At 41.8% G+C, this 13,399-nt stretch overlaps 1 protein-coding gene across 1 annotated transcript in view; it reads left to right on the forward strand.

Moving 5' to 3' along the window:
- The first annotated feature begins 923 nt into the window (after positions 1–923).
- Positions 924–13,399, forward strand: part of ATAD5 (ATPase family AAA domain containing 5) — a 30,239-nt gene continuing 17,763 nt past the window's right edge. Inside the window, exons 1-7 of the mRNA XM_075178075.1 lie at positions 924–1,099; positions 3,368–5,013; positions 9,768–9,855; positions 10,012–10,137; positions 10,530–10,656; positions 12,453–12,513; positions 13,077–13,255. Of these exons, the coding sequence (XP_075034176.1) occupies positions 1,049–1,099; positions 3,368–5,013; positions 9,768–9,855; positions 10,012–10,137; positions 10,530–10,656; positions 12,453–12,513; positions 13,077–13,255 (2,278 nt within the window). The 5' untranslated portion in view covers positions 924–1,048. The remainder of the gene's footprint in view (positions 1,100–3,367; positions 5,014–9,767; positions 9,856–10,011; positions 10,138–10,529; positions 10,657–12,452; positions 12,514–13,076; positions 13,256–13,399) is intronic.

Consider the following 13,399-nt stretch of genomic DNA (forward strand, 5'->3'; position numbering starts at 1 on the left):
ACTCCTGTGTTGTGCCTGCACGGAGTTTGTCTTTCATCCTCCTATTACTGTAATGAATCTCCTTCTCCTAACTAGAGACAGAAAAAGATGTAGGAAAGTATAGGAGCTGCAATATATACTGTCTTTAACCTGTCTCCACCTAAACAAGAAAGGAACGTACCCATTGTAATCGGCATCATGGAGGATAATTTATTTTTAACATTTTTTTTTACCACTGATTAACATAAGATGAAAAAAAAAAAATCTAATAGCATTTTCTAATAAAAAACAAATACAAAATTACAATAATTGATTATGTGACTCAACTCAGCAGGATATTTTCAATGATAAAAAAAAAAAATGCAGGTGGCCCAGCCCAAAGTAGCCCACTATGGGATTGGCCCGTGGGGCGGGGGGGGTGCCCCCCAGCTCTGCCTGCCCCTACATGTATGTGACCGGAGTGTCATTAATGTATAACATAGATGGGTGATCTGAGTGGCATTATAGTGTGGAATATGTCGGTGACCCGAGTGACATTAATGTATGGTACACGTCGGTGACCCGAGTGACATTAATGTATGGTACACGTCGGTGACCCGAGTGACATTAATGTATGGTACATGTCGGTGACCCCAGTGACATTAATGTATGGTAGACGTCGGTGACCCGAGTGACATTAATATATGGCACATGTCGGTGACCCGAGTGACATTAATGTATGGTACACGTCGGTGACCCAGCGGCCTGATCCCTGGACTCTCTGTGACTGGATTGATTTTTGGCGCCAATTCTCCCCCACAACGGCTCCCAGCCGCTTCCCCGAGCTTACAGTTTATGACGTCACGGCGGTGATCGGACGAAGACCAATAGGAAGCAAGCCGCGGTCCGGGCCAGCCTATGGGAAGCGAGCATTGTCTCACGCGGACCAATGGGAAGCCTGAGATCGGCAAGATGACGCCGGCTGTGTCACCTCGCGCGGGAGTTTTCGTACCGGGAAGAAGCGGTTGGAGCGGCGGCGGCGACCGGGGATGAGTGTGAGGGGCGGCGGCCCCCCCGTGTGACTGCGGCTATGGTCGGGGTACTCACCATGTCTTCCCCGCTGGAAGACTACGGCATCCAGGTGAGCGGAGGGCACTCCGTTACGTCAGTACTCATGCTATGAGTACTCTGCACATTGTACTGTAAACACGTCATTGTTATAGTGTTGTTTCCATATAATGCACAATATTATATAATACCTGCATATTATAATGCACTAATACTGTATATGATTTTATAATCTTGTACCTGGGTATCTCATACACTGTACATTATATATACAATGATCTGTCTATGTAGTGCACTGTACATTATACCACGATCTTTTTACCTGCAGATATTGTATACTGTGTATTATACCACGCTCTATTGCCTGTCCTTATTGTGCACTGCACATTATACTGTGCTCTTGCAGAGCTGTGGGCCCCAGTGCAGGGAGGAGGTAACCAGGGGCCCGCTGCATGGCAAATGCAGTGGGCCCCCTTATCTCCATGCACCTGCTGCACCAATGGTAGTTCTGCTTTATTGCCTGCACATATTGTATAGGTTATCAATTTTGTACACTTTATATTATAGCCTGCCCATTTTGTACACTCAACTTTATACCATGGGTATACGCTTGTCCATAATGTATGCATATTATACCATGAGCATATGCTTGTCTATATTCAGGGGAGGGCTGGCAAATTTCAGCCTGGGGGGGGGCAAGACACAACTCAGCACCTATTTTTAAAAGTAAACAAATGAAGGTGACCCATCCCAAGTTAGCCCTCTATGGCAGATGCCCCCCAGTCCAGCCTGCCCCTATCTATATTCTACATTTATTATGATCTTGTACAGGACCAGCAATAGCACTGTAGACGCCCTAGGAGACACACATCCCCTCAAGGAAGTGTCCCCACCCAACTTCTGTTTTTTACCTTAGCAGACTGGAGGAGTTGTGGCATCTCCTGCTCCCTTCTGTTTGGGAGAGTGGCATTGGGAACAATGACAACATAGACTAGTTGCTACTCTCCCAGCTCATCACTGACCTTGAGGAGCAGCAGCAGCCAACAGCTTCACAGGAAGAAGTTGTCAGCTGCTTCCCCTCCATTTCAGCAGCTCTCTCTCTGGTGTGACGCTGGGCATTGAAAACACTCGATGAGTGGCACTATGTCACTCATTCTGTGTTTTACGTGCACCCCCCCCCCCCCAACTATTGGTGCCCTAGGCAACTGTCTAGGTTGGTCTAATTATAGCACTGGCCCTGACCTTGTACTTGTCCATATTGTATACTGTAATATACCCCAATCTTATACTTGTCCATATCATACACTGTATATTATTTTATGTTTTTATACCTGTCTATATAATTACCAATAACAAAAAAATGCAGCCTTGCACTATTATTTGAACCGTCTCTACTATTCCTGTTGACAGTGCACAAATTTCCCACCACAGAACTGTAGTCCCATTTCTGAAGGTGATACTGTGCTCAGGGTGACAGCTATTCACTTAATTTTTCTGGATAACCAAAATATGCCTGATAATTATTCTTCTGAAACTTATGTCATCTAGTTTAGTGAAAAGCGTCACCCTCTTAGATTATTGAATAATAGTGGAATCAGACTGTTTGGCAAACTTTCATAGATGCTTTTGTTCAGTTCAATGTTGTAAATTGTTGCTTGGGTTCTTGTTGTGTCTGGTGCATTATAAATCAATAATGGCAATACATTTTTAGAAATGTAATATAAGACTACTATTTCCAGAAGTGTTTAAAATGCAGGATCACATTATTAAAATCCATGGCGCTATAACAAGCAAACACTTGGTGAAAGGTTCCATATTTACATTTCAATATGTGTCAGATCCTTGAACTTGCAAAAAAAAACCTTCCAGGCATAATACCTTAAACGTACCCCTAGATGGCAGTGTGAAACAACAAATCAAACATGGTCACACAAGATGTTCTAAACATCTGCCAGAAGGTACTTGTCTGGAAGGTTTGCTTTTCTCACTACAGACAGATCTGTAAGCCATGTGTTTGAAAAGATAAAATATGCTTTTATCCTATCTAATTAGTTTTCCCCCTTATTGTTGTGTAGCCATGTGTGTTTTGGGGATTGAACAAGGGAGCAGCAGGAAACAACTAATAATGCCCTGTAGTTAACTGTCAAAGTGACACCCATCAAAAGAACAGATCTCTGACTGCTTTTCTGTTTACCACTTGCTCTTGCGCACGCTTATTGGCTGAATGCTTGATTCCATCACGCCTAAATAGAAATGGGGGGGGGACGACGACGACAAAACAAGTTATTGTGTATTATGTGAGTAGACGACTGCTCTTCATCATGTTGTTCTTTAATTACAGCCATGCAAGAAGCAACGAAAGGCTGAAGATCCTTTAAGCAAAACAATCACTAATTACTTTTCACCATTGTCCAAAAATGCTGAAAAGATGCTATCTTCTCCCAGGACCAACAACATTGCAGACTATTTTATAAAAAGCTCTCCAGCAACTGACAAGGAGTGCTCCCCTAGAGATAAAATAGCCAGCCCTGATCATGGTGCTAGACACAACTATACTCCTGCAACTCCACCCACTGGCTCGTCAAAGGCTACCGGCAGGCTTAGAAAGCAAGCTAAAAGGACTCGTTTAATTAAGAAACTGACTGATTTAAATCCAAAAAGTGAATCTGATATTAGTGCAGATGATGGCAATAAAAGTCTAGCTGCAGCAGTGGTTTGTAGTAACACTGGGTTTATGGGTAGTGATACAGCCGCTTTACTGGCAGAGATTTGTAATAAGGCAGGAGATCTGAATGCTGATAATGCGCCTGAATTGGCAAAACCTACTGTTGTGGCAACCAAAAAATCAGGAACACAGAGAAACCTTAAGAGGAAAAAGGACAGTGAGTCTGAGCCATGCGTGCCTTTGAATGTGTCTGTTACTGATCCCCTGGAACCACAACCTACAGTACCACACAATTCATCAGAAAGCAAGAGCACAGTAATAGATTCAAGCCTTGAGGTTCATGTTGACAATACCACGAACAACCACGGCAGTTTAACTATATCTTTTGAGGATTACTTAAAAAGCCAGAAGGAAAAAGAACAAAGTACTTCAGGGGCAAGTTCCCAAGGTGTCTCAGTGCACTGTTCAGATTTGGCAAGTGGTAATGACTGCATTGACCTGGAATCTTCCCGGCAGCCTTCCCCTAAGATGGTGACTGTTCAAGCTCAAGTACACTTAAGTCCCCCTCTGCTCAATCTACCCAACACATCAAAGATTGCTTCCATCTTCCAGAAGAAAAAAGATGGAGAAGTGAAAAAGAAAGCAGACCCATCTGGCTCAGAATGTGAACCCACTGGCCACTTGATTCAGAAGAGAAAGTCCAATGTGGTTGTGCAGGAGGAGGACCTAGAATTGGCAGTCATTGATGTAGAGACAATTCAACCCACGAAAGAAAACTGCACAACGGCAGAAAGGCAGCAGTTTATGAAAGCTTTCAAACAAGTGGGAGAAGCTTCAAAAAATAGTGGAAAAAAGAACCTTGGGAGAAAATCAGACTTAAATGTAATTACCAAGGATGGAGCTGATCACCAGAGTAATCAGGACTGTACAGGAGATCCACTAAACAAAGCTGGAAATGAAGGAAACCAGAGAGGAAACAAGGCAGAGGTAGAAAGTCCTAAGAAATTAAATCGTAAGGTGAAGGGAGCTAAACTAAATGTAAACTCCAAGAAAACAAAGAAAACTTCCACTAGTCAGAAAAAGACAAAGTCCAAAGCCAGAAAACTTGAGGTAACGGAGTCGCCAATTGGAAGTAACAGTCCAGTTTTAAGGAGAAGTTTGAGGAAGCACAAATCTGATACATACTCCAAATCACCAGAGAGGACTATGTCAGATGATCCTATATTAATGTCCACTCCAAAAATGAAAAGCCCTTGTAAAGAAAGTAACATTTACAAGGCTGAAGTCTTAACTGTGCCTTCTGACACAGAGTCTCCAATCAGGTAACCAAAATCCATATATTAAGAATGTCCTTAGACTTTTTCTTTTTTTTTTTTTACAGGTTAATATGCAACGGGAATTGTTTCTTATCAATGTTATCAGTCATTTTAGGCTCACTTAGACTAATAGGATCCTGTAACCTAAATATATCACAAGCCAATGCTGGGATTCTATAGATAGTGACATGAATTATTACATTTTTATGAAAGTTGTACATAGAATGTACCTGGTTGCAGGTGATATATTGCAATAAACGTCAAATATAATGTAAAATATTTATATCTAACAAATACCAGGAGCCAGGTTTCCAATATGCCTGTAAAATGTCCTCATTTTTCTTTGGCTCTATTTTTCCTATTACTGTCAATGGATGGGCATCACTCCTCATTTTGAGATTTAACTAAATTAATCACTGATGCATGTTTCAAGATACCTTCATGAATGTAAATTCTCACAAGCAGGGTCCTTTCCTAGTAGTTTCCCTATGTAATTTTGCAGGTTTTAATATAATTATGTAAATTTGTTTGTATTTATTAAACTTTGTTACCTTTGTGTTGTCTTGGTATTTTGTTGTTTTTTTCTAACCCCCTGTGTACATCGCTACGGAACCCTTGTCGTCTTCTAAATAAAAGATAATAAATAATGTTTAGGTCTAGCTCCAGTTTGTCTTGTAGAGTGATTGGTCACACACTAATAATTATAAGCCAATAAGGTTACTTGCAGTGTAGTGAATTCAACTTTACTAGATTAAAACCAGTATAAAGGGGCAAGGTCTTAATATGTGAAATGTAAAGAAGATCAGAACAGAGGTTCTAGGTCTTTCATAGTTTGCACACCCTCTATCCTCTACCAGTGAGGGTACGGCTAAGTGGGAATTTCCTCTTGATGCTTGTCTAAGAACACTACTATTCCGATTCCTAATGCTGTGAACCGTAGTTATAACACGGGCTGTATGGTTGATTGTCGCGGTTGGGGTCACTCTAGTCTACCTTTTTTAAGAATAATTTATTGGCCTAGAACGGCATTAGATAATCAACCAGGCAGTGTGGGTGGGGTGTTAATTCCCTTTTGCCGGTCAACGTTCGTAGAGTGCAGGGCCTTGGATTCAGTCTTTTGTGAGCCAGGGAAATTTAGTGGTCAGACTTGGAGAGCTCAGTCCCCTTTTCATGGAGGACAACTTTGAGGAAAGCAAGTAGGGGGCCGGTAAGCAAGTGTTCTCCCCGGCACCTATATCCCGGGTGCTATATCTGGCTGTTTTTACTTGCCACCCGGCACTTGGAGCCCAACAGAGTCTTATTATAATAGAATAAACCATTCTTTCTCCTGTTAGAACAGACACTACAGCCATCAGTGTGCCTTAGACCACTGACCATCAGTCTGACCATTCCTGGCATTTGTGGGCAATAACTGCCAACATTTTTCAATATTATTGAAAATGATTACACTGTTCTGTTCAACTGTACCCTTGTGCTGTTATGTGTACTGTTTTCATGTATATCTGTATGATTTCTCAGGCGCTACGGAATCTGTGGCACTATATAAACAATGATGATGCCTGAGATCCCCCTTTTCTTTGAGTGTTTACTGGTTATGTCGCTCGTTGCAGGGCTTGCGGTCATGAGACCCGGGAGCCCCGGTCTCTGATAGGTTATTATTTAGCTCTCAAAAGTTCAAAATTTTGCCTGCATGGCCAAAATTTCTCTGATAGCTTTTCTCTTTGTACTGTTTGGAGTATGCCATGATCTAGTGCTATGTTCTGTAATTGGTCAGGATTTTAGTACCTTTGTTTTAAATAATGCACTTCTTTGTATTGGTTATATTTGTTCTTGAAAGAAAATTGCCAGAGATAGTTTCCAAAACATTAAGGTTAGTAAAATGTTTAGCTTCATTTGTTACTGTCTGGTCCCCTAGTTGTCATACAACAATAGTGTCACGAGCCGCGGCGGTACGCTGCCTCCTGGCGTGAACTAGCAGCCGGCCACGTGCTTTACTTTCTGTGCTCTGTTTCTATCCTTGAGGCATAGATGTAGGAGGGTGTAGGGACATCCTCCAACTCCATGGGGAGCTCTCGTATGATTTAAACTGGTTCATTTAAATTTTTATACATGCTTCCTGGTTTGTGTTATTACCTATGCTAGTTCTAGCTAGTAATTACTTAGCAGCCTCCTGAGCCTGATTGTCAGCCCTGTCCTCCTATGTCCTGATTGGCTCTTGGTACTATTTAAGGCAGTGAGGTCTGCAGCCTCCCTGCCGGTTATAGCTTCCTGTTGCCAGTTTGCTGACCTGCTGTGTTCCTAGTTCTGTCCTATGGATATTACGATCGGATTGCCTGTGTATGACCCCTTGCCTGGATTTGGACCCTGCCTGTGTTTCTTGTGACCCTGATCTTCTTGCCTGTATCTGGACCTAGTTACCGCGCCTGTGACCCTTGACCCCGGCATGTGTATTGGATTCCCTGTCTGCTGCCGGCCCTCGACCCTTGCCTGGACTTCACTCCGCTTTCCTGGGTTCTCCCTAGTCGGTACGCACTTCACGACCCTCTGCTAGTCTGCGGCCAAGTCTGTCCCTACCACTAGGGGCTCCAGTGAACACCTGACTGGCAGAGCAGACTCCAGGTTGTGCTGTACCGGCTAGAGGGGTTCCTAACAAATAGACTGCGGATGATATGTGAATGATAGGAGCCCATTAAAGTTTACAAGGGAAGGGAATTCAGCAGTAATGTAGCACATCCCCTGACACCATAGGTAGCATGTTTTATTGAGATAAAGGGTGTGAGTGGTGAGGATAAGTCCTACTGACCAGTTTTGGATATGAGTTATGAATAAGTTCTTTTGAATGGAGAAATTCCAGAAGAAAAAACTCAAGACCGTGAATGTCACCTGAAGCAGGGGAATTGCTATCATTGCTGTATTTACATGATGCCTACCTACTTTCACATCCCCATGAGAGCCTGGTTATCAGTGGTTGTAGAGGAACACTTAAACACTTGATAGTGTATTTTATAAGTTTTAGGCCATTATCTTCTGCTCTGTATATGCGTATCTTATCCTTGCTTAATTTAACACCAGTATCTTTTTCAGTTCTTGAACCCTCTTATTATGGTCTCTTGAGCCTATTGCCATTTTTAGGCCTCCTAACAATTGGTGGTGTTTTAAGATGCATTTATTGGGGGACACTGGATGCTGATACCCTTGGGAAGGGGACATCTTATTTTTATCTCTTTCTGTCTGTCATCCTTACCTGAACGATCTATAGTTAACGGCGTGGAATATCCCTTCCTCGCGGCAGGCTCATGTTCAGGATACGGCCCAGACCTCTTCATTTCAGCTGGGTGGTCTTGGCAGGGGACATTTTCCTCTACTTATAGGGGCTCGTGAAGACCCTGTAAGATCATATGATGCTGTGTGTTGACTTTTTTGTTTAAAAGTCCTAGGCACAGATGATCTCCTCCTTTAAGGCGATGCACTTTACATGTGCCAATTGAGGGAGTCTCCGATTGAATTTATGAGAAGAATTTTCCATATGCCCAGTTAATCAGATGGTCTCCAAGGATATGCCAGTTGTTCATCTGGTGGCTGATGGTGACTACCTCAGTAAGGGGCGCACCATTTCTCCTTCGGGATATGGAAACTTGTCTGTGGAGCCAGGCTGGGAGACTGCCACACTTCAGTGCAGCTTCTAGGTCTTGAGACTATAGGGTGCTCAGTGGTTTTCAATGCCCTAGTCAGAGCTTGCTCTTCCGGTGAGGAAATGCTGTTAAAAAGCAGTCAGACTATGCCACGGTAGAGGCATACTATAATCATCAGGACGATGCTAAGAATGCCCTAGCCTTGAAAGGGACATGCAGGATCTTGAGATGAACGGAACCTTTCACTCATGCGATGGTTTTTACCCTGGGCATGGAATACTGGGATGCAGATTTTCTCAGGCTCTTCTCCTTGGTATGATGGAATGTCGGCTGAGCCACAAGGTGGAGATTTGCAGGTATTGTCAGTAGACACCATGTCTGTACCTTGGGACTTCCGTCTGTCCACCTTCTCTGTTTCCTCTGGTAGCAATTTTAGTATGTACCCTTAAAGGTCTTAAGGAAAGGGCACTCGGGTGAATCTTGTGGCATGGAACTGGCCGTGAGGGTCATGGTCCATAAACTTTTTGGCGTGGCAGTCTTAGTATAACTGCACCCTTCTGCTGCATTATTTCCTCTGGGCATGCTAAACCTCACTCATCCCGTGGCAATGGGGGGGGGGGGGGGGGGAGGATCGCAATCCAGCAGTTAGCCATTAGGTACATTCTTGGAGAACTATGCCATGTAGGACCCTTTATTGACAAGGTGCTACCCTTATAGGCTGGAAAAAATGTTGTGTATATGTAGCATTCTCCCAGCCTCTATTGTACCATATGAAATTATTAGTCTGTTGTTGCCCAGTAGTTTACCAGTTTAGTTTGGGTCATAGAGATATTAATTTATTTTTTATTTTTTTTACTGTTAAATTTTTTGTCTTGAACACTATGAGCTTTTGTACAAAACTTGTCATTGCTTCCTGATGATCCAGTTGAAGTTAAGCACAAGAGCAGCCATTGGTTTACTTTATGGTATACTGTCCACTATAAATGTACCCCATTGTTTGTCATCCAATGTACAAGGGGGGGTGTTGGTTCGTGTTTGTGTTTCCTTTTTAAATGTATATTACATTTGGTTGCTGTTGTATGTGTTGGGCTTTCTTTAATAAGTTCTTTAAAAAACATTTTCTCTTAGAATGAGATTTACACGACTTACTAGGAGAAGCGGTGGGAGACTGAACGACTCTGTGTCTGATGAAGCGTTTACACCTGGATGTAAAAAGGTTAGAGTTCTTTAAACTATACCCTTGTGGTTTACATTGCAATTGCTAATCTCTGTTCACAACAATCCTGTAACAACCAGTTTATGAAGTTCTTTTTCCCAATATCAAAAACTGGTCCATTGTAGCATGATGTCTGAAAACTATTCCTGTGCTCAGGTTCCTGCCAGTTCCAAGAAGATCAACAAAGCTAAACAGATTCTTCAGAAAGCAAAGGCAATCCAGCACAGTATCGTCAAGTCTCCTCGTAGGAGGTCTGCTCGTCAGCAGAAACGTGTATCCCAGGTAATGTGTAAACTTTATTAAGTGTCTGACTTGGATACTTTAGCAAGCTATTCTCAGTGGAGCCAAAATATTAAAAAATATATATACTCCTAGGTGCTCAACTCACTGGGATTCTAATATATCTACAATTAAATTATTTCTTATTTTTAGATTTATCAAATTTGTTCAGTTGTTTGTCACTCCCCAATAGGGGGTATATGCCACCTCCCCTCAAGAATATTAAAAATCACTGGATTGCGTCTGATTACTGATATGCTACTGGCTCTTTTAATGCATAATTCAAGGACTACACTGCTATGCCTATTTCCCACATGTAATGCCTATTAAAATACCAGTAGTTAAGCACTGATATATTTAAATATTGATGTGTTCGTCTTGTGTTTTCCTTGCAGGACCCCATTATCATAGAGGAGACAAGTAATACCCCCAGCAGCCAGCAGAAAGGGGAGACTAATCCAAATCTTCGGAGTTTAAATGATGTCTTAGGGAAGAGAGTGAAAGCTACGAGTATTCCTTCAGGTAATACCTTTGATTCCTCCAGTTCAGCAAAGATGTCTTTCATGACCCGGTCTCCATTTGCCATAAACTCTAATATGACCATTTCAAGAGTCCATAACACTCCTTTGTGGGCTGTGGTTAACTGACTGAATCCCACCTAAACAGTCACACAGTTCATCTTCGTCAGCTCCTATCTTTCCTGTATCTCTGCTTCAGTTAAATATTCTAGAGCTAGGTTTGTTTTTTTCTCAGTGGATTTGTTTGATTTTCACTCTCTTGCTAAGTTCTGTGTCTGCAACCTACAGGTCATGTGAGTTGCTAGTCAGACGTTCCCCACCACAGGGATCATCACTCTAGTGCCAACAGACTAGAGGGACGAAAAACCAAATTGGTTTTTTTGATAAATTTTAAACCTCAAGATTAGAACTCAGTGCCTATGTTTGGGCAGACATGTTCAAGATGGAGTCGTTGAGATCTGTATTCAGCAGCATGGAACGGGACAAGTTCATGGTGTCCATGGACGTCAAGGGCACTTACTTGTGCCAATCTAGGAGGGTCACCAGTGTCTCCTCAAATTACAGTTTTGCCCTTTTGCCTGGCCGATAGCTCCTCAGGTGTTCACAATGAATTATCCCCTTACCTAGATGATTATTTTTTTTTTATTTTTATTTATTTTTTTTTATTTTTTTTACCAAGACATGGTTACTGACTTTGCTTCAGGCACGCTATTGGGAATGACACCCAATAGTAGAAAGTGTTTCTATCGAATAAGGTGTGTATTGGCTTGCAGATGGACATCCGTTCTGTTTGGGATGAAGGTCCTTGAGAAGATAATCTCGAATTTCAAGGCCTTGCAGTTTGCACGATTCCATTCAAGGGTGTTCCCGATCAAACTAGTCTTGAAATAGGACGTCTCGCTTTCATCTGACCACACAACAGATCATAACTCGCTTCTCTGTGTTTTTGGGGTAATTTTGACAACGAACTCCAGTCTTCGTGGCTGTGGGGCTATAGTACTTCATTACTGATTTCAATAGTGGTCCCGACGGAGGCCAAGCTTCCATTGTATGTCTTCAAGTTAAGGGTGGTGCTAAATGCTTTAATCCAGGGACAACTTCTCACTGGAATAAATACCATAAGAATTTAGTCAGCCAATGCCAATGACCTAAATCAATTATTAGAGAGGCACTTGCAATGGAAGAGCCTGGCAAGGTCATGTGCTGGGAGGAACAAAAACATCCTGGCAAACTTAGAAGTGTTCATACCAGGAGTGGAATACTGATTATAAAGACATAAATTGTGACTAACGTTGTTAAGAGACCTTTGGCGCTGTATTTTGTGTTTATCCTCTGACCAGGATAGTAAGTAATACATTTGAAGAGGACGAATTCTGTGCATGGCATCATGCATCTGCTTTTATTTCTCTGTCAGATGATCAGTCTCAAACATACAAAGACAAGTTGCTGATCTTGAAGAGTGCCAGGGCAAGTACATAACGTACCCTTAACTATGATGCTCCTTTAAGCAAGCATTAGCCGTTCACTTGCCCTGTGATTTCAGGTAAGAATGAAAATGGTCAACAAAATGAAAAAGCTCTGCCACTTCCTGGTGACCATTTTTCAGTTCTGTAGTTTATATTCGAGATTGTCAGAGTGCTTCTGTCAGTTCCTTGCACCCTGCAGCTCTGAAGACTATGGTCATTCAGTGAAACAGGACATCAATAACTAATTTGCTTCTAGGTATTCAAAAGTATTTGACTAAAAATAAAAAGTTCTACTGTAGTTTTTAAATTGCTTCCTTTTTTTTTCCCTTGAAAGGTCAAAAAAAAGATTTTAAGAAAAAAGTGGACAAACCTAGTGTTATCGCGATTTATGATGGGTGAGTTAGATCATTGTGGGCTGTGAAATTTCTCTTTGTGGATACTTCAGGAATCGGACGGCTTGTTACAGTTCAGTATTTAGATCTAATTTTCTCTGATTTGTGATGTTGCCGCAATCTACAATTACATTTTTAATGTACCTCTCTACACTAAGTGAATGTTGGAGTAATTTTAAGAATTTTATTTTAGTGATATAATATTACATGTTTGAAATAAAAACTACAGCAGATCATTTGGTCATGAAATAGGTTTGATGTGTTTCTATGTGGGCAACCTTCTTTTTCTTTGTGATCTGTCCTTTCTAAGGTTCTCCCATATCAACATGTTGACATTTGGGCTGATTTTCAGGTTATCCAGTACTGTTGTAAATTAGAGTTCTCTAACTTCCCTGCCACGTCTCTCTTTGACTGCTAAAGTTTTGTTATACCCTTTCTCTGCTTATTCTGTGTCATTCTTGACTGGAAGGGGTGTGCCGATACAGGTCTATTGGTCTTTACTAATTAAATGGTTATAACTGGGAAGAATATCTCACGTGTCTTCAAACACATTGACACTGTTTCAGCTCCGATGTGTCTGAAAATTCTCAAGACGATGAGCTGTTTAAAGCAAAACAAGAATTCCTACAGAGCGGCTTACCAGACTCTTTAAAGCGGCACATTGCGAAGACGACTGCGCTGAGGGAAGCATATTTTCTTTCTGGTTCTTCCTTTCAGGCAGCCATTCACGTGCAACAGAAAGATGGCAAGTATTGTCTAAGTCACTTTCAAAGTAAACCATGAGATGTTGCTTTGCATTGTGTCCATTTTAATGTGCATGAATCAGTATGTTTTCACTTAGGTTAGGTCTACATTTATGCTTCGGATAATGTGTTTAGACACAACACTA

Source organism: Mixophyes fleayi, chromosome 6 (assembly GCF_038048845.1).
Source record: "Mixophyes fleayi isolate aMixFle1 chromosome 6, aMixFle1.hap1, whole genome shotgun sequence".
NCBI classification, from domain to species: domain Eukaryota; kingdom Metazoa; phylum Chordata; class Amphibia; order Anura; family Limnodynastidae; genus Mixophyes; species Mixophyes fleayi.